At 33.6% G+C, this 24,015-nt stretch overlaps 2 protein-coding genes across 5 annotated transcripts in view; one reads left to right on the top strand and one right to left on the bottom strand.

The window, feature by feature from the left end:
- The first annotated feature begins 1,105 nt into the window (after window positions 1–1,105).
- wdr41 (WD repeat domain 41) lies at window positions 1,106–12,751 on the top strand. Its single transcript, XM_058757713.1, has 13 exons — window positions 1,106–1,646; window positions 2,459–2,574; window positions 3,297–3,345; window positions 4,416–4,544; window positions 4,636–4,698; window positions 4,830–4,941; window positions 5,656–5,718; window positions 5,947–6,048; window positions 6,149–6,324; window positions 7,196–7,317; window positions 7,402–7,487; window positions 8,606–8,742; window positions 10,135–12,751. The coding sequence occupies exons 1-13, from the start codon at window positions 1,599–1,601 to the stop codon at window positions 10,273–10,275; spliced, it is 1,344 nt and encodes a 447-aa protein (XP_058613696.1). The 5' UTR covers window positions 1,106–1,598; the 3' UTR covers window positions 10,276–12,751.
- Window positions 10,925–24,015, bottom strand: part of pde8b (phosphodiesterase 8B) — a 59,366-nt gene continuing 46,275 nt past the window's right edge. For all 4 annotated transcript variants that reach the window (XM_058757710.1, XM_058757709.1, XM_058757711.1 and 1 more), the window contains exons 15-22: window positions 23,585–23,642; window positions 21,997–22,126; window positions 21,709–21,907; window positions 20,385–20,602; window positions 20,165–20,303; window positions 19,924–20,091; window positions 19,200–19,329; window positions 10,925–17,033 (exon numbers count right to left, since the gene is read on the bottom strand). In XM_058757710.1, the coding sequence (XP_058613693.1) occupies window positions 16,924–17,033; window positions 19,200–19,329; window positions 19,924–20,091; window positions 20,165–20,303; window positions 20,385–20,602; window positions 21,709–21,907; window positions 21,997–22,126; window positions 23,585–23,642 (1,152 nt within the window). In that variant the 3' untranslated portion in view covers window positions 10,925–16,923. The remainder of the gene's footprint in view (window positions 17,034–19,199; window positions 19,330–19,923; window positions 20,092–20,164; window positions 20,304–20,384; window positions 20,603–21,708; window positions 21,908–21,996; window positions 22,127–23,584; window positions 23,643–24,015) is intronic.

Raw genomic sequence — 24,015 nt, 5'->3', positions numbered from 1 at the left:
TATTACCTTGTGGAAAGCACCTCGCCTGGCATGACAAGCGCAGCGGATTGACACTAAATCAGAAATCAACGCTAGAGCTCAGCATGAAGGTCACACTAGCTCACACACTCGTCTCTATCTGAGAACACACGCGATTCGCTCATCTCTCTCTCTCTCTGTGTGTGTGTAGGTGGGTCACAGGGGCCCTGTGGGATTTTGAGAGGGGCCACATCTCTGTAAAGTGAGGTGATGGTAATCCTCAAATAATTACTCAGCATTCACACACAGAGTCCATCACTCTCACTCTTTTGAAGACCTGAGGGAGAATGTAGCCAGAGAAAAGGCTTAAAAGTATTACTTTAATCTGTTTACTTGATTATTCAGTAGATACCATGACATACAGTTACCTTTATACTATACTGTTGCCTTTATGCGTGTGAATAATACATTTGGGAGGAGATCACAGACATTAGTGATTGAATATACTGAAGTGAATCCCTGAAGCTGTGGATAACCTCGTTAGTTTTTCAGTATTACACTCATGCTCGACCTCAACAGGATTTTCGAGTTGGTGTATACTGACATCTAGCGGTGGCATGATGACCAGCAATACAATAAAAAGATTATTATAAATTATTATTATTATTTATTTTTTACATTAAAAATATACATGGTATCACAAATTATTTAGTTTTTTATATTATTATTACAACAAGAACAACAACAGAATAACAATATATATATATATATATATATATATATATATATATATATATATATATATATATATATATATAATGTAATAAAAGGCAATGATCTACAAGATTTTACTTAAATAATATTACACATAATATCACAGATTATATGTTTTGTTTTTATATAATTAATCACAATACCAACAATACAGTTAAAATATAATAATATAAAACAAGAATTTGCTTACAGAAAAAAACAAAACAAAACAAAACAAAAAAACAACACACATATTATGTTTTGTTTTATATGCTGCTTATTTAGTTTGAATTTGGGGCTGGTTACGGTACATCTAGAAACCAACCTGCAATAAAAGATAGACTGTAGACCTTTGTGTTTTTCACTTCGGAAACACTGTGGGTCACGTGTGTCCCCTAGAAGCTTCCGTAGCTAGTCACATGAGTTCGCAGATTGTTTGTAGTGAGCAGCTGATTTGAGGCTGTCATATATCATAGACGAATTTGGCCGAAAATTCTCTCAGAATGATTTTATATGAACATTTCCGATCATCGACGGTCATTTGACTCGTTTATCTGGTCTAACGGAAGTGTTTTTGGATCCAAAGCAGAACCGGCGCGGAACTGATACACTGTATCAGATGCGACGCGTGACGCGTCCTGTCAGTCAAATCTTGCTACAATGTTTCGGTGTGTCACAGATGAAAATATATTCCAATAGAGATTCAGATGACTGATTTTATGTTTTAATAAAGATTTTTAACATCAGGAGTATCAACAGAACGCAGAACAGAACGTCTCTGCCAGCCGGTTTCGCAACATGCTGCTACACTGATTTGTCTTGTGATTTATTTGCACACAAAATCCATTCGTTTGTATGTAAAGTCAGGTGTTTTTTAAAAGACCAACATGCTGCGGTGGATTCTGGGAGGTCGGGAGGCGCAGGGAACAGTGGAGGTAAGTACAAGCCACAAAAAAGACACGAGCAACAGTGTCTGTGGGGAACTCTATGAAGCTGTCTGTGTCATGCATAGTATATATATAAAAAATATTAAATACTTAGATAACTAAAAATAAGATATGTGTTAAAATAATAAATAAAATATTTATACACTGAAATATATGCTTATATATGTAATAGGGAAAGGTTAGGCTGGACCAGTGTTATTTTAGTATCATTGATGTATAATATAGTTTTTGTTTATATTTTGAATTAGAATTTTTTTAATATATTTTTTTTGTGGTTTGTTTAAAGCTTTTGTATATATAATATTATATTTGATCGAAATGTTTACTTTAGGGAAACATTAATACCAATGTTTACTTTATTTCAAGTAATGAAAATGGTTTTCTTTTTTTATGATTTTAGTTTGTTTAGACTAGTTTTAGGGTTAGAAACACGACAAAAAGAAAGAGGAAAACAATTGCAGCATTTAAACTTAAAGTAATTCGATTTTTGTGGATGTGTTTAGAAAATGCCTGTATTAACACATAGTAAAAACTTTTATCAGCCATGCATTTTAAAAGTCACAAAAACTCCAGTTTTGTGGTATGACTTATAAGTCCGTGTTATTGCCATTATTTACCAATAAACAGAAGATGAGAGGCTGGTTTCAGTGTCCAGTTCACCTAAAGACTGGTCTTCTAGTTGCAGTACATGTATCAGAGAAACAGGCCGACGCAGTCCAGCAAACAGCAGTCATTTCAGCACATTCTGAGCTAGATTGAAGCAATGATTCGTTTGTCTATTATATTCTCTCCGTGGGCAGAAGAGCGCGGCGCTGTTCATTGGGGAGGAACAGCCCAAAAACTGTTTCACGGAGATGCAGGTGCTGAAAGGACACTTTGACATTGTTCGATTTCTGGTGCAGATTGATGACTTAAGGTAAGCAATCCTCTTCTTCTGCCTCTGACCAGTGATTGACAGCTAAGACCGAGCCAGATCCTCTCCAAAAGCAAACTTACAGAGCGTGACAAGAGCTTAATCATCACAGCTTGAGGGAGTTTGGTGTGTGTGTGTGCACTTCGACATCCACTTGATAGTGTCCATCAGCTCTGGGCCTGTCCGTTTTAACCGCGTCTGCATGAAAACATCTGCGCTGGAGGCCTTTAAAAAGCTCATGTATATACAAACACACAGTGCAGGGTTTATTTTTATTGAAGTGATGGAGAAGAGCGTTTGGAAGTGTGTATGTGTGTGTGTGTGTGTGTGTGTGTGTGTGTTATGGCTGGCTGCTCCTGATGATCTCGGTGCAGGAGGAGAGTTTGAGGTGAGGTCAGTGTGCAGAACATCACTGATTGCTTTTAGAGTCCCGAGTCCTGTTTCTCGTCTCCGATCCCTTCCATACTTCCTGTATCTCATCCCTTTATCATAGTTTCATTCTCCTGTTCTTCCTGAGGATTATTCGTTCCTGAGCTCGAGAGGTCAAAGGTCACTTCAGAATCATGCGATTGTTAAAATCCAATCAGAGGAGAAGATCTGTCATAGTGCAGGCGATGTTATATTTTGCGCTTTATGGTTCCTTTTATTCAACCATTCAACTAGTTAATGGAAGTAAAGCATCATGCCAGGCTATACTCGGCATCTGTGTGTTTTGTGATTGGCAGGTTTGCGTCTGCAGGTGACGACGGCCTGGTGCTCATATGGAATGTTGAGGTGAGCAGAACATAACTTTATGAATATGCTAATTACATGTTAATGATAGGGTAAATACATTAAATAGGTCACAAGTCAGCGTAGTTTTATAGTCTTTTGGCATAAATAATATTAACATTATTATTTAATAATATTATTATTATTCATCAAATTAAATCAATTCAGGAACTTTTTTTGCAACTTTTGTGACTCCGTAAGTCTCCTGTAAGGGTAATTTTATATATTTATATATATATATATATATATATATATATATATATGTATGTATGTATGTATGTATAACATATAATTATATTTCTAACACATACAGTATATATTTAGAAAATAATTACATGTATATATTAATATAATTTATATCATATATAAATATATTTAATATAAACAAAATTTTTCTTAAATATATACATGCATGTGTGTGTATTTATATATACACATAATAAATATACACAGCACACACAGATATATTATGGACACACAAATTTTATTTTGGATGCAATAAATCGTGATTAATCATTGCCCAGCAGCACTACTAATAATATGTACTATTTTCTTCATGACAAATATTATTTATTAAAATTTATTATAACCTTTTTATTTACACAATTCTTTTTACACTATGTTATAAATATGAAAAAACAAATAAATATTTTATGAGGTCATTTTTGTCTCATAATGTATATATGATTTTATTGTTTATAATTTTATTTGATATATGTATATATATGTATACATATATATTTACATATGTAAATGATTGCGTACAAATTTACGTTATTGTGTGAGTGTATGTTTTTTTATTGAGTATTTTGGAGGGGCAATGCCACAAAATATAAGCAAAATATCATGTCATAATGTTAAATACTGTATGCTTGATTTCATTTATTTTATATTTTGAAACAGACTATTATGTTCTTATGTAAATGGTTAATTACTACTTTATTAATAATATTCATAAAATGAAAAAAAAAAGTTAGTTTTAAATATCCACTGCCATATAACTATATTACGTTTACTGTGTGACCCCAACACTCAATAGAAATGCAAAACCAGCATTTGTTTGTGTGTTTCAGACAGGAGATTGTTTGTTTGAGCTGCGCGGTCACACACAGCAGATCACTGCAATGATATCATACACCTTCATCCGAGGAAGAAACGCACACGCCGCGCTCATTACCGCATCTTCAGACCGCACGCTCAGTGTATCCTTTACACCAGCCTCTGCTGAAGTGTGTGTGTGTGTGTGTGTGTGTGTGTGTTTGGTGTCGATGCTTGTCCTTAATTCAGCAGCAGTTATGGGATCCAGATTCAGGAAACCGAGTGCAGAATATATCTGATCTCCAGTCCTCAGTGAAGGTACAGTATGTGGAGCAGCTTGTTTCAGTGCAAATGGTTTGGATTGTGTGTTTAGACAGGTCTGTTCCTCTTTCAGTGTGTGTAGGTGGGTTTTGTGTGTTTGTGCGCTGATGGATGTGTCTGTTTTCCAGTGTTTGTTGGTGTTGGATCGTTTGGACGTGTGGCTTTCGGGTGGAAATGAACTGTGTGTTTGGAACAGAGACTTTGAGCTGCAGTGTAAAACGGTTCATCACAGCGATGCAGGTACACAATCCAAAACAAACACACACACACACACACACACACACACACACACACTCACACACACACACACAGATAAATAAATATATGAATGATGTTCATGCAGAGCATATACAACAAAGAATCGTCTGTCTAAGACCAGAAACAGACTACAAAACACTGGAGAACATCAACACATGTTGCTAATAGTTTTATAAACTTAAAGTGGCAGTGTGTAATTTCTGCAACATCAAACTACTTTTTTCTCTTCTGCTCATCAAGGCTGCATTTATTTGATCAGAAATACATTAAAAATACTAATATTGTGAAATATTTTTACAATTTAAAATAACTGTTTTCTATTTGAATATATTTTAAAATGTAATATATTCCTGTGATGCAAAGCTGAATTTTCAGCATCATTACTGCAGTCTTCAGTGTTGATCCATGATCCTTCAAAAACATTCTAATATGCTGCACAAGAAACATTTATTATTATTACGCTAAAAACAGCTGTGCTGCTTAATATTTTTGTGGAAACTGTGGTACAATGTTTTTAGGATTATGCGATGAATGGGAAGCATTTATTTGAAATAGAAATCTTTTAAAACATAATTCATCCTTGCTGAATAAAAGTACTAATTTCTTTGAAAAAACCCAGTGTACTGACCCCAAACTTTTGAACAGCAGTGTATTTAAAAAAATCTATTTTAATAAATCATCTGCTTTATTCTGAAGGCATTTCAGCCATGGTGGAGTTACCGAAGAATTTCATTGCAGCTGCCATGGATAAAGAGATCGGTAATAATTTTTCCATAAAACGTATGGTATTTTCAACAAATATGAAAAGATTTACTCTTGCTGGTCTAGCAAAAGCTGTCATGGTCCTCGTTAATCATAATTTCATAGCTCTGTTCAGTAAAAAAATAAAATAAAATTAGTAATGACTTTTATGTTATTAAAGCTATTTTTTTTTACAAGTTTGATTGTTGGCAAATGAATGATTTTAAGTTGTTTCTGATGTTCCAGTGATATTTAAGTTGAGCCTGTCTGGATCAGACATTGCGGTTATGGCCATGCGTCATCTATCTGACCATCGGGACACCATCCATTCTCTCATCAGCATCAACGGTGACACATTTGACAGCAGTCGGACCTCACGTACACATTGAGATCATTGTCTGTCGTGTTGAGTATTGTTGTGTTTAGTGTTGGTTATTGTTTATCTTAGACGGCTTGTTTGCGAGCGGCTCTCATATCGGTGAGCTCATCATCTGGGATTCAGTGGATTGGACGATCCAGGCGTATGAGCACATTCTGTGGGAGGAGCCACAGGGAGACAGCCAATCAGAGGTCAAACTGAAACAGATCGAGAGATCTATTCAACATATGAGCTCAGATGGAGAGGTAAGAAAATGACCTTCCAATATAAATGATCAATTATATATAAATTATACAACAATGGTCAAAGATTTGGAATAATGGTGAGTTTTTATGTTTTTGAAAAAAGTCTCATCTGCTCATCAAGTTTTTTTTACAATTTAAAATAACTGTTTTCTATTTGAATATATTTTAAAATGTAATTTATTTCTGTGATGCAAAGCTGAATTTTCAGCATCATTACTTCAGTCTTCAGTGTCACATGATCCTTCAGAAATCATTCTAATATTCTGATTAACTGCTCAATAATTTTTTAATATTATTATTATTCTAAATGTTGAAAACCATTTTTGTTTCCTATTTTTGTGAAAACTGTAACATTCAAAATTCTGGGGTATGTAAAATATATACATATGCATTAATTGATCAAAAGTGACAGTAAAGACATTTATAATATAAATAAATGCTGTTCTTGTGGATCTTCCATTCATTCATTAATCCTGTAAATAAATAAATGTAGCAGAAATATGAAGCAGCACAACTCTTTTCAACATTGATAATAAGAAATGTTTCTTGAGCAGCCAGTCAGCATATTAGAAAGATTTCTGAACGATCATGTGACACTGAAGACTGGAGTAACGATGCTGAAAAGTCAGCTTTGCATCTCAGGAATAAATGACATTTTAAGTAGAAAATTGTAATAAAAATTTACAATATTACTGTTTTTATTCCATTTTTATTGTAATAAAGGCAGCCTTGGTGAGCAGAAGAGACCTCTTTCAAAAACTTGAAAAAATTGCAATTGTTCCAAACTTCTGTCTGTTAGTGTATATCATGTAAATGATACATTATAATTACATCATGCATATTTTCCTTACATAGTTCATCTGTGTCTCAGTATATAGTGGTGGCTGTAGGCAGTGGTCTGTATGTTTTTAATGTGCTAATGAAGAGTGTGGTGGCGTACAGGAAGATCGCCCATGATTCCAATGTCTTACACACCATGCTGCAGGAGGACGGGTATGATACGCATCAAAAGAACTCCTCCAGAACATCCCTGTGAAGCATCTGAGTAAAGCGAAGTGCTCTCTGTTTGTGTTGCAGGCGTTTGATGTCGTGCTCTGAGGACGGTAGTGTGAGGATGTGGGAGTTACAGGACCTCCCCCTGGCCGCTGAACCCGCCTCCTCAGGTGAGCAGGACACAAACACCTCATTCCAGCCTCTGTTCTTTCCATCCATCCCTTTTATCTCTGAAATACCTTCTTCTCACCCTTTCCTCTTTCCATCACAACCCACATCCTTCCTTCCCGCATTCTTGTCCTCTTTCTGAAATTGATCCAGATGTTGCCACATCATCATTTTATTTTGCCATCCTGTGTAGAGGATGTGTGTGTGTGTGTGTGTGTGTGTGTGGTGGTGGGGGTTCAGTCCAGCTGCTGTAAAATCATTTCCTAAATGATGTCCAAAACAACCACTAATGTTAAAACGGATAAAAAACAACATGGGATTGTTCTTTAATATCCCATAATACAATTGCTATTAATATTAATTGTGGTCATTTATTTAAGTATATGTTTTAAATTGCAAGGTTTATTAATGTTTTTTTTTTTTTTATATTAAAAGAAGTCTCTTATGATCATCAAGGCTGCATTTATTTGATCAGTAATATTGTGAAATATTATTACAATTTAAAACAATTGTTTTCTGTTTAAATATATTTTGAAATATAATTTATTCCTGTGATGTAAAGCTGAAATTTCTGCATCATTACTCCGGTCTTCAGTGTATTAATTTCAGTAATTATTTTAAAAACACCTCATTTGTGACCCTGGAGCACAAAACCAGTCTTAAGTCGCTGGGGTATATTTGTAGCAATAACCAAAAATACATTGTATGGGTCAAAATTATCAAATTTTCTTTTATGCCAAAAATCATTAGGATATTAAGTAAAGATCATGTTCCATGAAGATATTTTGTAAATTTCTTACCGTAAATGTGTAAAAACTTTAAAGGTGATTTTCTCAAAATTTTGTTTTTTTTTACACCCTCGGATTCCAGATTTTCAAATAGTTGTATCTCGGCCAAATTTTGTCCTATCCTAACAAACCATACATCAATGGAAAGCTTATTTATTCAGCTTTCAGATGATGTATACATCTCAGTTTCGAAAAATTGACACTTAAGACTGGTTTTGTGGTCCAGGGTCACATTTAAGAAATTTATGACTGAAAACAGATGCTTTTTGGTTTCATTAAAAGTGTAAATAAATGATTTTTTTTTTTCACGCTATGTCTGTTTTCTCTTTCAGGGTTTTTTGGGATGTTTGGCACTTTTGGCAGGTCCAGTAAGCAGACAGGCCCTCCTGCCAAAAAAATCCCAGAAGTCCCTGGTCTGCGCTCTTTGGAACTGATCGGCGATCTGATTGGTCACTCTGGAGCTGTGCAGGTACAGTATGAGGGTCATGTGACATAAACCCATGGATGCAGATGTTTGAGATTTTTTCAACTAGTGTTATAGAGTGTTTTTCTCGACCTGGTTTCATGAAAGCGTTCGATTTAGTGTGTAGAAAAACAGTGTGCTATTATTAGGAGACATTGATCCTGGATGAAGCAGAGAATCGTTCTGACCTGCAGTTTAATTAAAGTTTCTGACAGAGTGAAGGATGTGATCTACATACTAGTCAACTTGCGCATTGATCATCTGACATGTGCTCTATGTCTCACCAGCACACCCATCACATTAGCATTATGTTATTAAGTCATATTACATGTTTTCAATCAGCTTCAGGGAGTTTTATTATGGCTTATCTCAGTGTGATTTAGACATGCATATAAAACAGTGAGTTCATTAAAATAAACGAAGTTTTGTCATCATTTACTTGTAAAGAAAGAAAGGTGAATAAATGAACTAAATTTGCATTTTGGTGAACTGTTATTTTAAGGCATGTACAGTGTCTATTATACATTCCAATCTAGGGAATATGACCAAAAGCTCAGATCATGATACAAGTAATTTTATTTCACAGTAATGATATATATCACAAATTATTTTTGTTTTAAAATAGGTTGATTTAGTTAAGAGCACTGAGAGATTTTCTCTATTTTGTTGTTTGATTAACATTAACATGACACAGCGGGAATAGACTGCTGTCACTTTAAGAGCCGCCCGGATCCTATACAATGTTACATGTGTTTTCTTTCTCAGCTGTTTGCTTTCTCTTAAGACCTGCTGTGTTTTATGAGGATACTTGCAAAGACGGGCATTTTGACACATAAAAGTGTGTATTTTACCATTCAAGGCCTATAAAGCAGCAAAATAACTCCATTCAGTATATATATATCGCTGCCTGCAAACAGGAGCCACAAGTTAACTTACAGTAGCTTTTTTAACTGTAAAAGACAGGATGAGAGGGGATGAGAGGGGTGGAGGACAGGAAAAGAGGGGAATAGAGACATAATCTAATGACATACACTTCTATTATTAGTTCTGTGTATAAAGTGTAAGAATGCTGTAGTTCCTGTCGCTGCTAGAGATCAGCTCCAGTAATGCCAAGGTCACAGAGAGCCACAAACGACTACTGATAAAACCATTGCCTTGACTCTACTGAGGCAGCAAAAGAATGCAGACACTTCAGCTACATAGAATCAAATTTCATGCACAGTGTTTTAGTGTTGTGTAGATTTTAAATCAATAAATTCATTCTTATTTTATTTTACATGTGCATTATTTTTGGGGCGTTTGGGTAATTCAGACGTCTGCTTTTTCAGGGTTTTGTTTTATTTCTAAAAACTTTTGAGTCAACACGGTGTAAGTAAAGGAGTGTGTGTTGCATTGCAGATGTTTCTGAGTTTTAAGGAGAAGGGTCTGGTCACCTGCTCCACCGATCACCTGCTCATCATCTGGAAGGATGGAGAGTTACAGTCTCAGCTCCGCAGTCTCGCCGTCTTCCAGAAACTCGAGGAAAACCAGGAGCTGTGACCTGATCTTCAAAACCTGTCCCCATCATAATCATCTCTGAAGCTCAAAGTCTCTCTCATGGCCCGGGGTTCAAATCGTGTTTTAAATACAAACACCTTTATTTGCCTTACTAACCGTCTGCAAAGCTTTGTCACATCAGTGTTTTAACTTCACATTGTTTTGGTATGATAAAATGCTTATGATGCTGTGATTTTTAATTTGATGGTGTCTTATAGTGAACGTCTGTAAAGCTGTGTATATATATATTGTGATTAATTTGTTTTTATGTCATTTTAAAATGGAATTTAAACGTGCAGTGATAACACTTTACAATAAAGTCTCATTTGCTATAAATACTGTTGTTTGTTAGTTCACAGTATATGGTTATTATTATCGCTAACTAAAACTAAAATTTTAAAATATATTTCATGTTTTTTTTTTACTAGTATTTCTCATTTTCATTTAGTTTAACTGGATATTATAAAATTACTAAAACAAAATGAATAATATATAATGATATAGTAATAACTTTTAAGTATAGTTCATTTTTGGTTGGTGTTTAATAGTTACCTAATGTTAACATATGAAACCAAGATAGTGAAGTGTTATCAGTGTGATTCTTGAATGTATGCTTGTGCATGACAAAACTGATTAAAGCTGGGTGTGTCTGTAAATTCAATCAAAACCACTTTATTGCAAATGTTTATTTTTTTTTTGTGTCTCACAAACACAAGGGTTTCAGAGTTGGAGTGGCGTCTCCAAACAACAGCAGATGCAAGAGACAGAATCAAACAGAAGTAAACAAAGCAAACAGACATTTTATGCAACATAGAATCAATTTTTTTGACAATACAATAAAAAAAAATCCTTCGACGAAACAAACCTGTTAAATGGCATGTGACCACTTTTTCTTTCAGTGATGTATTTGTTCAATAAAAAATAGTTTATATACATTTGCGCGAGGGATGATGCTAGTGTTCATTCCCCGTACTTCAAAAATACAGTAATTGGCACAAAATCTGCACTCGACGGTTCAGTTCACACTCGCTAATCGAACAGGCTTCGTCTCAAGCCCCGCCCCCAGTTATGATGTCATTGTGAGGTCATCGTGGTATGCTAATAGGGAGCCCTTTGATCGTGACGGATGACACTTTGAAAAGATTCACAAACGTTCAAATTTGACCATGGGCTGATCAGACATGAATTATTACACAAAGGATTTTTTTAATACTTTAGGTAGTTGAAAAGTTGTTTTATAACAAATAATGTACAGATAATGGATGGAGCATGAGCGCTTCCCATGAGCCTGAGCGATTCTGCCACCTTTACACTGAAGATAGGAAGTCAATTTAAATCTGAAATAAGATGCAGCTGAAATAAAAAAATTAATCTAATGGGTGAAACTATAAGATACACTAACCATCTCCAATTAAATGTTCTGGCTCTCAACAGCATTTATGGCAACATATTGACTTCAAATAAAAAATAACTCTGACTCGTCTCTCTTTTTTATTACTGTAAAAAACAAACAAAAAAGAAGCAAAAAAAAAAAAAAAAAAAAAGAGAAAATCCACCTAGAAAAATAGTTGCAGCTGAAAAACAGACATATTTTTCTTTTACAGATATAATAATACTATAATTATATTATAATTTTTTTAATATTATAAATTATTATAAATATGAGCTTTACATTATTTATTTTAAGCCCTCTGGAACTTTTAGGTACACTATTTGCTTTTTTAAAAATAAAATATTTTTAATATTTGCTTTTTTTAAAAAATTTATTTTAATAAAATTACAAAATACTATATATTTTAATCATTTTTATGTAGACACTTCTAGTTATGTAATTTTGAATCATGCTTTTTATCTTGATGAAAATATTTTAATTCAGTCAGTATTTCATTGTCATTCATTCATTTTAGTCAGTTTCTAGTGTAATTTGTCAATTAAAATATTTTAGTTGACAATAAATGTCAAACCAAATATTCAAATGTGTAAACTGTCCTTGATATGAAGACATTAATATATATTGATATTATGTGAGTGCTAATTCGTTATGCTTTAAGACAAGTTCACACCAAGCACGATAACTATAAAGATAACGATAAAGATATAGTTCTAAAAATCGTTCTCAATATTAAACAGCAGAGTCCACACCACAACTATAACGATAAAGGCACAGAGAATATCGTTGGAATCACTTTCAGAACGATTTTTTTCCAGCTGATGAAGGATACAAACACTGACATCCAATCAGAATCCATCCTGCTATAACGAGCTCGAGAATTTAAAGCGGCAGAAGCGCGTGCGCTTAGAATAAACAGACGATATGGTTCGCTGGCCTTTATAGTTATCGTTCTTGGTGCGAATGGGGCATTAGTTACTCATTATAGCCTACATGTTTTATATAAATATAAGCTTTACATTTCTGATTTTAAGTCATCTGGAACTTTTAAGTAAACTACTGTAATTTGCTTTTTAAAAAAAAAGAAAACCTTAAAATAATAATAAAAAATAAATAAATAAATAAATAAAACAAAAGAGGGACGAGTCAACATGATTTTCTATAGTAATCAACATCATCCTTCAAATACTGTTGATGAAACGTATTGAAGCCAGACTGTTTTTTTAAACATCATCATCACTAAACATTCAACAACAAACAAAACCACCAGTAACCAAATTAACCAACAAACACCAGAACAACTACTAACCATCATGTTAATATTACAACGGACCTTTGGAATGAAACAATCACTTGGTCACATTGTACAGTCACTCTGTACTTTAAATCAGGTTTATGACGAATCATCATCAGTGCTGACAAGTGAACGAGGAGCGTTTTATAATAGAGATTAAGGCATGAACCTGAATATTCTCTCTAAACTCTATACATTTATATTAATATCTGTAAAAGAGTCCATATAAATTCATAATCAAAACATCTGAGCTTAAAAATAGGGTTTTCCCCAATTACATTTTGGACATTAAATTACCTAGAAACCCTGTGTCAGAATGCAATATACAGTATATAATGTTTGGTTGTGAAGCAGGATAATGCAGGAGCTTTTTCAACACAGAAAGACAGGAAGAGAGAGGATGAGCAGGGTGGAGGACAGGAAAAGAGGGAATAGATACATCATCTTCTGACCTGCACTTCCATGATTACTTCTAGAATGCTCTATGGCTTTATCTCTGTCGGCGCCAAAGCCAGAATCAGACCAAATCCAGACTCGTCTGAGAGGAGTCAAATCTGCACTGGCGTTTGTTCATTGTGCGTTACAGGTTACTATGCCTTTGTTCAATCAATACAGATGTGCGATGGACTAGAATGTAGAATGGAAATTCATTTGATTTTGCTCTACAGGATGTCAAAACTGGCAGTGGTGTACAGCGAACCACTAAAATGAGTGTTAAATGAGAGCACATCCTCTTCATAAAGGGCACATTTGTGTTTTCTACCAGTCAAACGTTTGGACACACCTACTTATTCTTTATTATGACTATTTTTCATATTTTAGAATGACAGCAGTCATTAAAACTTTTTAACGTAATATATGCGTAAAATAAATCAAATCAACTTAAAAATGTTCTGTTTGTAAAGAAATGTATAAATACACTATTTATAAACCGTTCAGATTTTTTTTAAAGATTTTTAAAAATATTTTTAAAGTGCTCAGCAAGGCTGCATTTATTTGATAAAAATAGAATAAAAACAGTACAATTGTTAAGTATTATTAATATTTAAAATAACTATTTTCTATTTGAACATAATTTAAAATGTAATTTATTTCTTTGATTGAAAAGCTAATTTTCAGCAGGCATTACTCCAGTCATTCAGTCAAGTGTGTCCAAGCGTTTGACTGGTAGTGTTATGAGGAGCTGTTTGTTGCACTTTTCTGTATTACGGAATACTTTATGTAACATGATTATACTGCTATAAAAAATAACAAAATTTCTCCTAAGAAACAAACAAACACAAGCTCTTTGATACTCCTTATTTCATAGTTATGTAAAACAACTATGTAACAGCATCAATTGAGTTCAATAATGTGTGTGGATCTCTAGATTTACCACTAGAGGGTGACAAGAGCATCTGACATAATTTCTACTGCAGCATTCATTTCTGTAGAGATCCAAATAAATTGCAAAAATGGGTCATAAAGAACCAGTATAACTTCAATTAAGCATGCATATATATAGTATATTATAAAGTAATTCTTAATGCATGTGTATAATAAATCATTTTTATGTATTTATGCTTAAACATAGCCATATTTGCAATACAATACAGTGCTTATTTAATTAGTTAGACCTTAAAATATATATAATGCCTTAATCATAAACCAGTTCCATGTGTTAAACCGTAATGGTTACACTGGAATATTTATATATATATATATATATATATATATATATATATATATATATATATATACACACACACACATACACACACTTTTTATTTTTTTTAAATTAGAAAAAAAAAATCCCTGATATTATTTGCAACAGATATTGTCTGATTTAGACCAATACTGATGATTTTAAAATCTTAATATTAACTGATACCCACTGATCCTAACTTTACAATGCATTAAGAATGCTTTATATAATACATTACATATACAGGCTACCCAAACCACAGTTCTATCCTTGTGACTACATTAAAGAAGAAAAAAGAAAAAAGGGAGGGAAACAGATAGAATCAGGAAGGATGAGAGAACAGGAAAGAGGAAAAATCAAAACCCTGCGAGCTGCTGAATGTGCACCGCATACCTTTAACCGCACAATGCTGTCTGGAGCACCTAAAAACACTCGCTGTGATGCACTGCTAACCCAAGAACAACAAAAACGACCGCTGCCATCTTACAAGGGCTTTGTGGAATCGTCTGCCTTTGTGATGCTTGCCAGAACGGTTTGTCATTATGATGTCATCGCATTTAAAACACACTCCGTGCAGAACGTGCTAGAACTCTCTGTGGTGTCGTGCTGGTGTTCTAGATCACTTGCTGTGAAGATGAAGTCTTCAAGAGCTCCTTTCCGACAACGCACAAAGAGTAAAAGGCAGAACGTCGACTGAATATAAACATTTAATAAATTCCAACTGAGCCTGTCTGTGAGCCAATGCAATTCAGCTACGTGTCCAAATGTAACCCGGTAAAAATGAGGTGCGCAAATAACAAATGACACCAACAGCTACTTTAATAAAAACATTTGGTTTTTTTAAAAAAAAGTCTCGTGTGACAGATTTCAAGAAATCTAAACTAGTTCTTTTTCCAGTCGAAACGGCTTTAGCCAAACATCTGTTTAAAACTCATAATCATGTTTGATTATAAACGCACCTTTGGTGCTGGTTTTTGGCCTACAAAAGGTGAGCGTTTGAAGCTCGTCGGCGATGCGTGTCTATGGCAAAAGATTATAACAGTGATATACAGCCAAGCTTATTTGTAAATAAATAATACTTCAAAATGGTGTAACACTTAAAATATGTGCGATCCCACCTATCAGCATGAGCAAACGTCACCGTGTTGGTGGTCTCATAATGAGGCTGTGCTGGACTTTAGTTTTACACACAGTATAACTCTGAAGATTAGGGAATGTTGCATCCATACGGACTGTTGCGTGAAGTAGGAATGTTAACTGTCGTGTAAAACGTAAAAATTATGCTAATACATTCTTCACTAAGCACATCGTAACAAACACACTCGCTCTTTTGCTCACACATGCATCATCAAGCTTCACGTTATTACAGTATGTGTCTGGATATATAGTGTTTCTGAGAAATATATTCTTTGTTATTATTGGCTATTTATATCAAAATTATTGATTATTACACACCAGTCCTTGGAGTCTGAGAAAGGCTTGAGTCGTTCTGATACAGAAAGTGCCGGAATAATGACGGCCCACAATGGGCTGATCCGTCACAGTTTTTACATTCTCGCACACTGAATCGCATTCAGTGCTGGTCAATACCGATTCATCATCCGAATACAAACGTGTCTTCATTTCTTCCGTTTTGGCAACTTGACATTTGCTTCTGTCAACAATATTGTGTCAAAATATTCCATCCGTGTTGAATTTTAACAAAATCAATAGTGGGGAAAATGTGGCGTGCCTCAGGGCTTGCTACTGGGTCCTTTTTGGTTTCCTAATTAGCTCAGTCTCACTGACACTCTGCTTCCAAATGAAGCCCTTTTGGCATTTGGATCTGTGATTCCACATGTCTGTTAATGTTACGTGTGCACACGTACAGACACAGACCTCTCTGATCATTCATGTTTCAGTTCCATATTTGAGCGCATATAGTATATACAGTCCTCTACTTGACTAAGATCAGTCTTTGTCTTCTTGTGTCAGACATTACAAAAAAAATCACTGTCCAGAAATCATTAAAAACAGCTGGGAGAGCAGATGGATTTTAAAAGAGTAGAGAAGAAAGTGAAAAGATGCTGGAAGAGGACTGTATGCTGATAAAGTGCATTCGTTTTGTCATTTGTCTGTTTTACCCTTGTTACCGGGCGATTGTCGCTAGGGGTGGAGTGTCGTCAGGGAAACAGGGCTGCTGATCTATGTTCAGTGGACGGAAACTTGGGAGGCTGGGTAGAGATGCTACATTCACGGTGTAACCTCTGACCTTTGACCTCAAAGGTAAGAGAGTCATTAAGGTCATGGAGGAGGCGGAGGCCGTAAGCTTTTACATTTCATCTCATCCAAGTTCTTCCAGTATTTGTAGTTCTCCGCCAAATGCTCCATAAGACCTGGCAAACTGGCAAAGGCTGAGAGAGAGAGAAAGAGGAAAGAGAGAGAGAGAGAAATTAGCTCTAGGAAATAAACAATAGTTATATAGATAGAATACTATAATAGATAACCGTAAAAGAAAAACTAAAATGAGGCTAATATAGGGAGAGAAAGAGAGAGAAGTATTTAGCTAATGGAAATGATCAACAGTCAATATCCCGATAATAAAATAATATTATTAATAATTATAAAATCTTAAATTAATTTTTATATATTTTATGGGTGTGTTTTTTTACTTTATCTAAGTTAATCTATTTTAAAGTATATTCCATTTATATTTATATCTTATGATATTTATAATTTTGGAAACAATAATATAAATTCCTAATAAAATATAAAACAATTATATAAATTCTTTTATAGAAATTCATTGTTTATTAAAAAATTGTTTATAAAAATCTATCTGTCTATCTATCTGTCTGTCTGTCTGTCTGTCTATCTAGTATGTAACAGTAAGCAAGTGTTGATAATTCTAATGTTTTTCATTCTCATCCCACCATCTGTTCAGCTGCACTGGTTTCTGGCAGACGAACTGCATACGGGTGAATGTATGAGTTGTTTGCATGAGTGTAAATATGGCAATTTGAATGTTCACACATATGCACACACTTCCGGTACATCCTCTTGAGGATGTTTTCAGTGCCCCCTGCTGAATCTGTCACACACATAGATACACAGACACACAGACACAAAGACACACAGACACACACACACACACACACACACACTGATGTCTGGGGGACTCTCCATAGGCGTAATGCTTTTTCTACTGTACAGACTGTATATTCTATTGCCCTACACCAACCCTACACCTAAACCTACCCCTTACAGGAAACTTTCTGCATTTTTAGATTTTCAAAAAACTTAATTTTGTGTGATTTATTAGCTTGTTTACCCGTGGGGACCTCAATTTAGGTCCCCACCGTGACACGAGTCCCCATGAGTCTGTGTGTATTCAGGTCTAAGTCCCCACCTGAATAGAAAAACAGGTACACACACACACACACACACACACACATATGCACAAATACACACAAACACGCAGCTCCTCTATGATAAACTGACCTGATCGTGACCTTGGGAACTAAATCTGTGGAGAGCTCAAGAGATTCTGCTTCACTGCATCCTGACCCCAGACTACGGAAATCAAAGACGCACACACACAGATGCACATTCTTTCTCTCTCTCACATACACACACACGCTCACCCCCTGCCCCTCTCCACAATTTTTAAAGTTTCCGTGACATCACGGCTGTTGTGTGTTGACAGTAAGCAGGTTTATTCTCTGGGGTTCGGCTCAGTGGGAAACACAGAACCTAAAGTTTCCAAAGCTCGCCACAATCAGCCCAACCTCAGGATAACATTATCACAACCTCTCAGCAACCATCTAACACAACCCCCCGTTCTCAACCCCTCTGGTCCAACATCTACTGCTGCTAATGGACCATTTCATCTCTTTTAGGAGAACCAGATGAGTCAAAAGATGCATGGGAAAGTATTCTCTCTCTCTCTCTCTCTCTCTGTCTCTCTCTCTCACCCAAACACACATAAAAAATACTTCTCATTATTGTATATTAGAATGTTCATTTTCTACTCCGTGTTTGGCGATTTTTTTTTTCTGGATTTGTCGTAGAGCTGAGTCAAATATTTAATTTTTTGTTTTTGTTCATATTTATGTTTTATTCACATTGATTTTGTTGGCAAAATAAAAATAATCATAAATATTACAGCAATCTTAAGGCAAGATTTCATAAACCAGTTAAAGATTATTTCTGGCAACATGAGAGCAATGTATGATTTGCAAATAAACCTTTTGTCCGCTTGGCTTTTTTCAGTTGGCTGTGAGGAAGCGTTGTTTTATTTGAAATAAAATAAACATTGAAATGAAAAATAAAAAAAAAACTAATTTTTATTGATTTCAGCTAGTTGCCAAGGATACATTTCTTATTTAGTTTTACTAGATGTATTAAAATAACTATAACCATAACCGAAATAAAAATAACTATATATACACATTTAAAAAAAGAAACAACATACAAAATAAAATTACTAAACTGTTTTAAATAAAAATGAAAGCAGAAAATATAAGAATAAAACTACTTCAAAATATTAATAAAAACCATAATAGTGTGTGTCTATTTACCATCCCAGGCATCAAACATGTCCATGATGAAATAGTCGATAAATGAGATCTGGGATTTAGGAATGCTGCAGGTATTCCGGTCAAACACTGGCATGACAACCGGCAAACCTTGTCTTTTCTCCTCGTCAGTCTAAGGAAAGAAGGAGATTGCAAACACAGAAAGCAAAGACAAATTATTGTAAAAATATATATATTTTTATTAATATCAATTTAGTGACTGACCAATTTTATCTGCCATTATTTGGCCATTTTGAGTTTAAAAGCATTAGTCAATAACCGTGGCATCTTAACTGCCTTTTCAGTAGAAAATGCGTGCAACAGATAATTTCTATTTCAAACATTTTTGAGGGAATTGTAAGTAAATATTTAGATATAATTATGAATGATATTACAAATTAAAAATTAATATTAAAATTATAATTTTAATTCCAGCATATGTATTTTGAATGTAAATAGTCTTTGAATATTCATTTTTGTATATTATGTCAAATATAATTTAATAAATAAATAAAGAAATAAAATACACATATAATAATTATATTTTTTCATCAAAATACAATTACCCAATGCAATTAGAAAATAAAATTATTTCAACTCATTTTTTGTGGTCCAATCCTTCAGAAACACTGTATTTCACTTGGAAATACAACATTTTATGAAAGTTAAATGACAATAAAAATTTGAAAGACACTGCAAGCATGTTAGTGCAACTGAATATTTTTACCTGAGCAAAGTACTCCTCTGAAATGCGACCAGCCCATTCAATGCAGAGCTCCAGAGGTCTGCAGGGATTGGCCACATCGGCACATTTAATCAGCATCCGTTTAATTAACAGACGATTCTCAGGAGAGTTGCGAATACTGGCCTGACCCTCACAATCACTGCCTTCACTCTGTAACACATGCAGATCTGCGTTGGTTAGACTGTACTCATACAGCATGGAAAAACAGTAATGTGTGTCTTACATTGGAGCTCGTCTCCTCAATGGCACTCATGGGTTTGTTGATGCTGTTTACGAACTTATTGACGTGTTCAAAGTGTCGTGTCATTTCTGTCGCCAGCACCATGTCTATTATGGCCTGCCGTAGGGTTCGAAACTGAGTCCTGAATGTTGAGAGGTTGAGAGAGTTTAGTACCGAATCAGTGAGAGTCGTATGAAAAGTATGATTTAGCTGACACTGATACCTTTCCATGTTTTTGAAGATGTTGCACTTGCTGTCTCGTACAGTAAGCTGGAACGCTAGAGCAGCGTGGTGACTCTCCAGGACAGCTGTGTCGTTGTACAGAATGGCCAGCTCACTGCCTGCATTGCACAGGAATGAGTTGGTGCGGCCCGGGTGATCAACGTCATGGACCGTTGCTGCCAACAGTGCTGCTACTTCATCCAGCTGGTCAAGACTGCCCTGCAAACACAGCACAGATACCGTTATTAAGTTTTATAAGTAACTCAAAATTCTTTAGGTCAGCTCAATATTAGTGACTGACTGTTTTATGAGATTAACAGCATCAGTCAATAACTGTGGCAACTTAACTGGCTTTATCAATAGATAATGCACAATTTGTGTTTAAAACATTTTAGAGTGAATTTTTCAACAAATATTAAGAAAATAGTATTAAATAATTATTTGTATTGATTTTTTTTTTTTTGAGTGTTCTTTTTTTTTAGTTCAGTTTTTTTCTCTCAAAATAATTAGTTTGCATTAACATATAGCATTAACATATAGCATTAACTTTTTTTAATTATCTAAAATATTTATATTAATATAAGTGAATTTTTAATAAATATTAGGATATTAAAAGTTAAATATTACAATTTGCTGTTAAATATTAAAATTCTAATTTTAATTTGAACACTTATGTATATTGAATTTGAATTTAATATGATATTATTATGAATAAATTCATTTTATATTAAATAATATAATCTAATATAAATATTAAATTTACAGTATTTATATAAATGCATGTTCATAAAATATTCAATAAATAAATATTAAAATAGTAAAATTAAAAGTGTAATTAGTTAATGACACATAAGTTGACCAGTCTTGTATATAATTCATTCTGGATCATTTTGATAAAATTCAGATAAAATTCAGTTTATTTGGCTGAGGTGAACTGTAAATGTATGGCACAACTTTAATTATATTTAATTGACAAAATTACTTTATAAACTATACATTTATTTACAATGGAATTACAAATTTTTTTTTTTGAATTTAATTTAAATAACATATTACATTAATTTTATGGTTTTTATATTAGCACTATTAATAATTAATAATATAAGAAAACATTTGTATATTTTATTTACAACAAAGTTAACCATACTTTTGAATAATTGATTGAGTTAACTCAGGCCTGATGAATGGTCAAAACAAGTAAACAAAATAAGTCTTAATAAACCCTTAAAAAGGCTGTTCTTACCTTTGGCAGATGTTTTCATTTTTGATCAAAGTATAAATTGAGACATTTCTATTTCTGTATTCTGATTGGTTGTCAGGGTTACCTTGACTCTGTCCTTGCGCAGGAAGTAGGCTGTGGCATGCAGGACATCTGCGGCGTGTGTTGAGTTGTGGTAGGAGTTGGATGCGTGGTAATTAGCCTCGATCACCTGCAGCCACGAGCGCACCGTGGCCTCTGTGCAGTTCAGGAACTCGCACACGCCAAAAGCAGAGAAGATCTTCAGCCCCAGGTATGAGAGCGGCCTGCAAACACGCACACACACACTATAGCAATTAGAACTTTTCCCATTAAAAACAAGATTTACACAAAGAAAAGTCTCGCTTTCTGGTACCTCTTGTGGGTAGCTGCTTCCAGCTCCAGGATATTGAATTCCCAGCATTCCTCCTCGTTGAGAAGCTCTGCGATGGAGGACGGGATGTCGTTTAACGGGACAGGCACTGCCAGCTGACTCTGACTCATATCTGAAGGTCAAATGGGTGACGGCCAAAAGTCCAATGTCAAGATAAAACATGGCAGAAAGGTACAAAAACATTTCAGATACTTTAAACTAGTGTTAATTATATACTATTGTAGTTTTTATACATTTTTCATTTTTCAATTTTCATTTTTAATTTTGCTTTAATTTCTATATTTTCAGTTTAATTAATAAGTAATTTTGTTATTACTTTTGCCATTTATTATTATTTTTTTAGTAATTTAGGTTTCATTTACTGTATTTCAGCTTTAGTTTACGTTTTAGTTCAGTTTAATTTTAGTTGAATTTTTAGTAATTTTGTTATTACTTTTGCCATTTATTATTATTTTTTAGTAATTTTGTTATTACTTTTGCCATTTATTATTATTTTTTAGTAATTTTGTTATTACTTTTGCCATTTATTATTATTTTTTAGTAATTTTGTTATTACTTTTGCCATTTATTATTATTTTTTAGTAATTTAGGTTTCATTTACTGTATTTCAGCTTTAGTTTACGTTTTAGTTCAGTTTAATTTTAGTTGAATTTTTAGTAATTTAGGTTTCATTTACTGTATTTCAGCTTTAGTTTACGTTTTAGTTCAGTTTAATTTTAGTTGAATTTTTAGTAATTTTGTTATTACTTTTGCCATTTATTATTATTTTTTAGTAATTTAGGTTTCATTTACTGTATTTCAGCTTTAGTTTACGTTTTAGTTCAGTTTAATTTTAGTTGAATTTTTAGTAATTTAGGTTTCATTTACTGTATTTCAGCTTTAGTTTACGTTTTAGTTCAGTTTAATTTTAGTTGAATTTTTAGTAATTTTGTTATTACTTTTGTAATTTATTATTTTTCTTTTTATATTACTTAGGCTTCATATTTTTATTTTATTTTATTTTATTTTATTTTATTTTATTTTATTTATATTTATTTTATTTTATTTTATTTTATTTATATTTATTTTATTTTATTTTATTTATATTTATTTTATTTTATTATGTTTTAGTTTATTTGCAGTTAATAACTTTATTAAAGTGCTTTAACTTAAACTTATTTCAGTTAGCTGCCAAGGCAACATTTCTAATTCTTTAGTTAATTGTTTTCATCTAATATTTATATATTTATTTCATCTTTATTTATAATAATTTTAGTTTTATTTACAATTACCCTGCTTTAAACAGATTTGATTGAAAACCTTTTAACTCCTTACAGTTTAATCCCTCACAGTAACTTTTCATTTTCATTCTGTTACACATTTTCTTTCCATAATGTGTATAATTAAGTTATAAGTACTTAATTAAATGCCTTTTATATTTTAAATTACATCCTATAATACTAAATAATACTTAATAGGTATAACCCAAGATGGTAAATAGGCGGAAATCGTTTATTCAAAGTTTACAACTTCCAACATTTCATCCAATCTGTATTATATCAATAATCATTTTTGCAGGGCTAGAACTTACTGTGTAATGCACTTTTGGAGAAGACATACTCATTCCCAGAGAGCCTTCTGAGTCCGTCCTGAAATGAAGAAAAATATACATCAATATATCTGACTGAAATGAAAGAGAAAAAGACTTGAGGAAGCCAAAATATCGTTTCCAGCCAACATAATCATAACAACACACTTAAGCACAGCACTACCACGCTAGCCATAATTCACTCGCGCTTGCATGCTCTCATGAGAAAAGCCATTTATCAGGCCTGCAGGATATTAAACACACAGAGAACAGATCCAGATTCAAAGAGACTCATCCAGTACTTAAAACAAACTCTGTCTGAGATGTTGCAGGCGTAGGATAATAGAACTGTACATGCATAAATATGACACACACACACACACACACACATCCCGTCTGTAATGATCACAGGCCACAGCTGCACTATCTCAACT

Source organism: Onychostoma macrolepis, chromosome 21 (genome assembly GCF_012432095.1).
Source record: "Onychostoma macrolepis isolate SWU-2019 chromosome 21, ASM1243209v1, whole genome shotgun sequence".
In the NCBI taxonomy this organism is placed as follows: domain Eukaryota; kingdom Metazoa; phylum Chordata; class Actinopteri; order Cypriniformes; family Cyprinidae; genus Onychostoma; species Onychostoma macrolepis.
This window is presented reverse-complemented; position numbering and strand designations above follow the sequence as displayed.

Bases quoted from the DNA above. Each gene is read 5' to 3' on its own strand.
- wdr41 (XM_058757713.1), top strand. From the start codon at position 1,599: ATGCTGCGGTGGATTCTGGGAGGTCGGGAGGCGCAGGGAACAGTGGAG. The intron at 3,346-4,415 runs GTGAGCAGAACA...TGTGTGTTTCAG, and splicing joins TGCTCATATGGAATGTTGAG to ACAGGAGATTGTTTGTTTGA. The intron at 6,325-7,195 runs GTAAGAAAATGA...TCTGTGTCTCAG, and splicing joins ATATGAGCTCAGATGGAGAG to TATATAGTGGTGGCTGTAGG.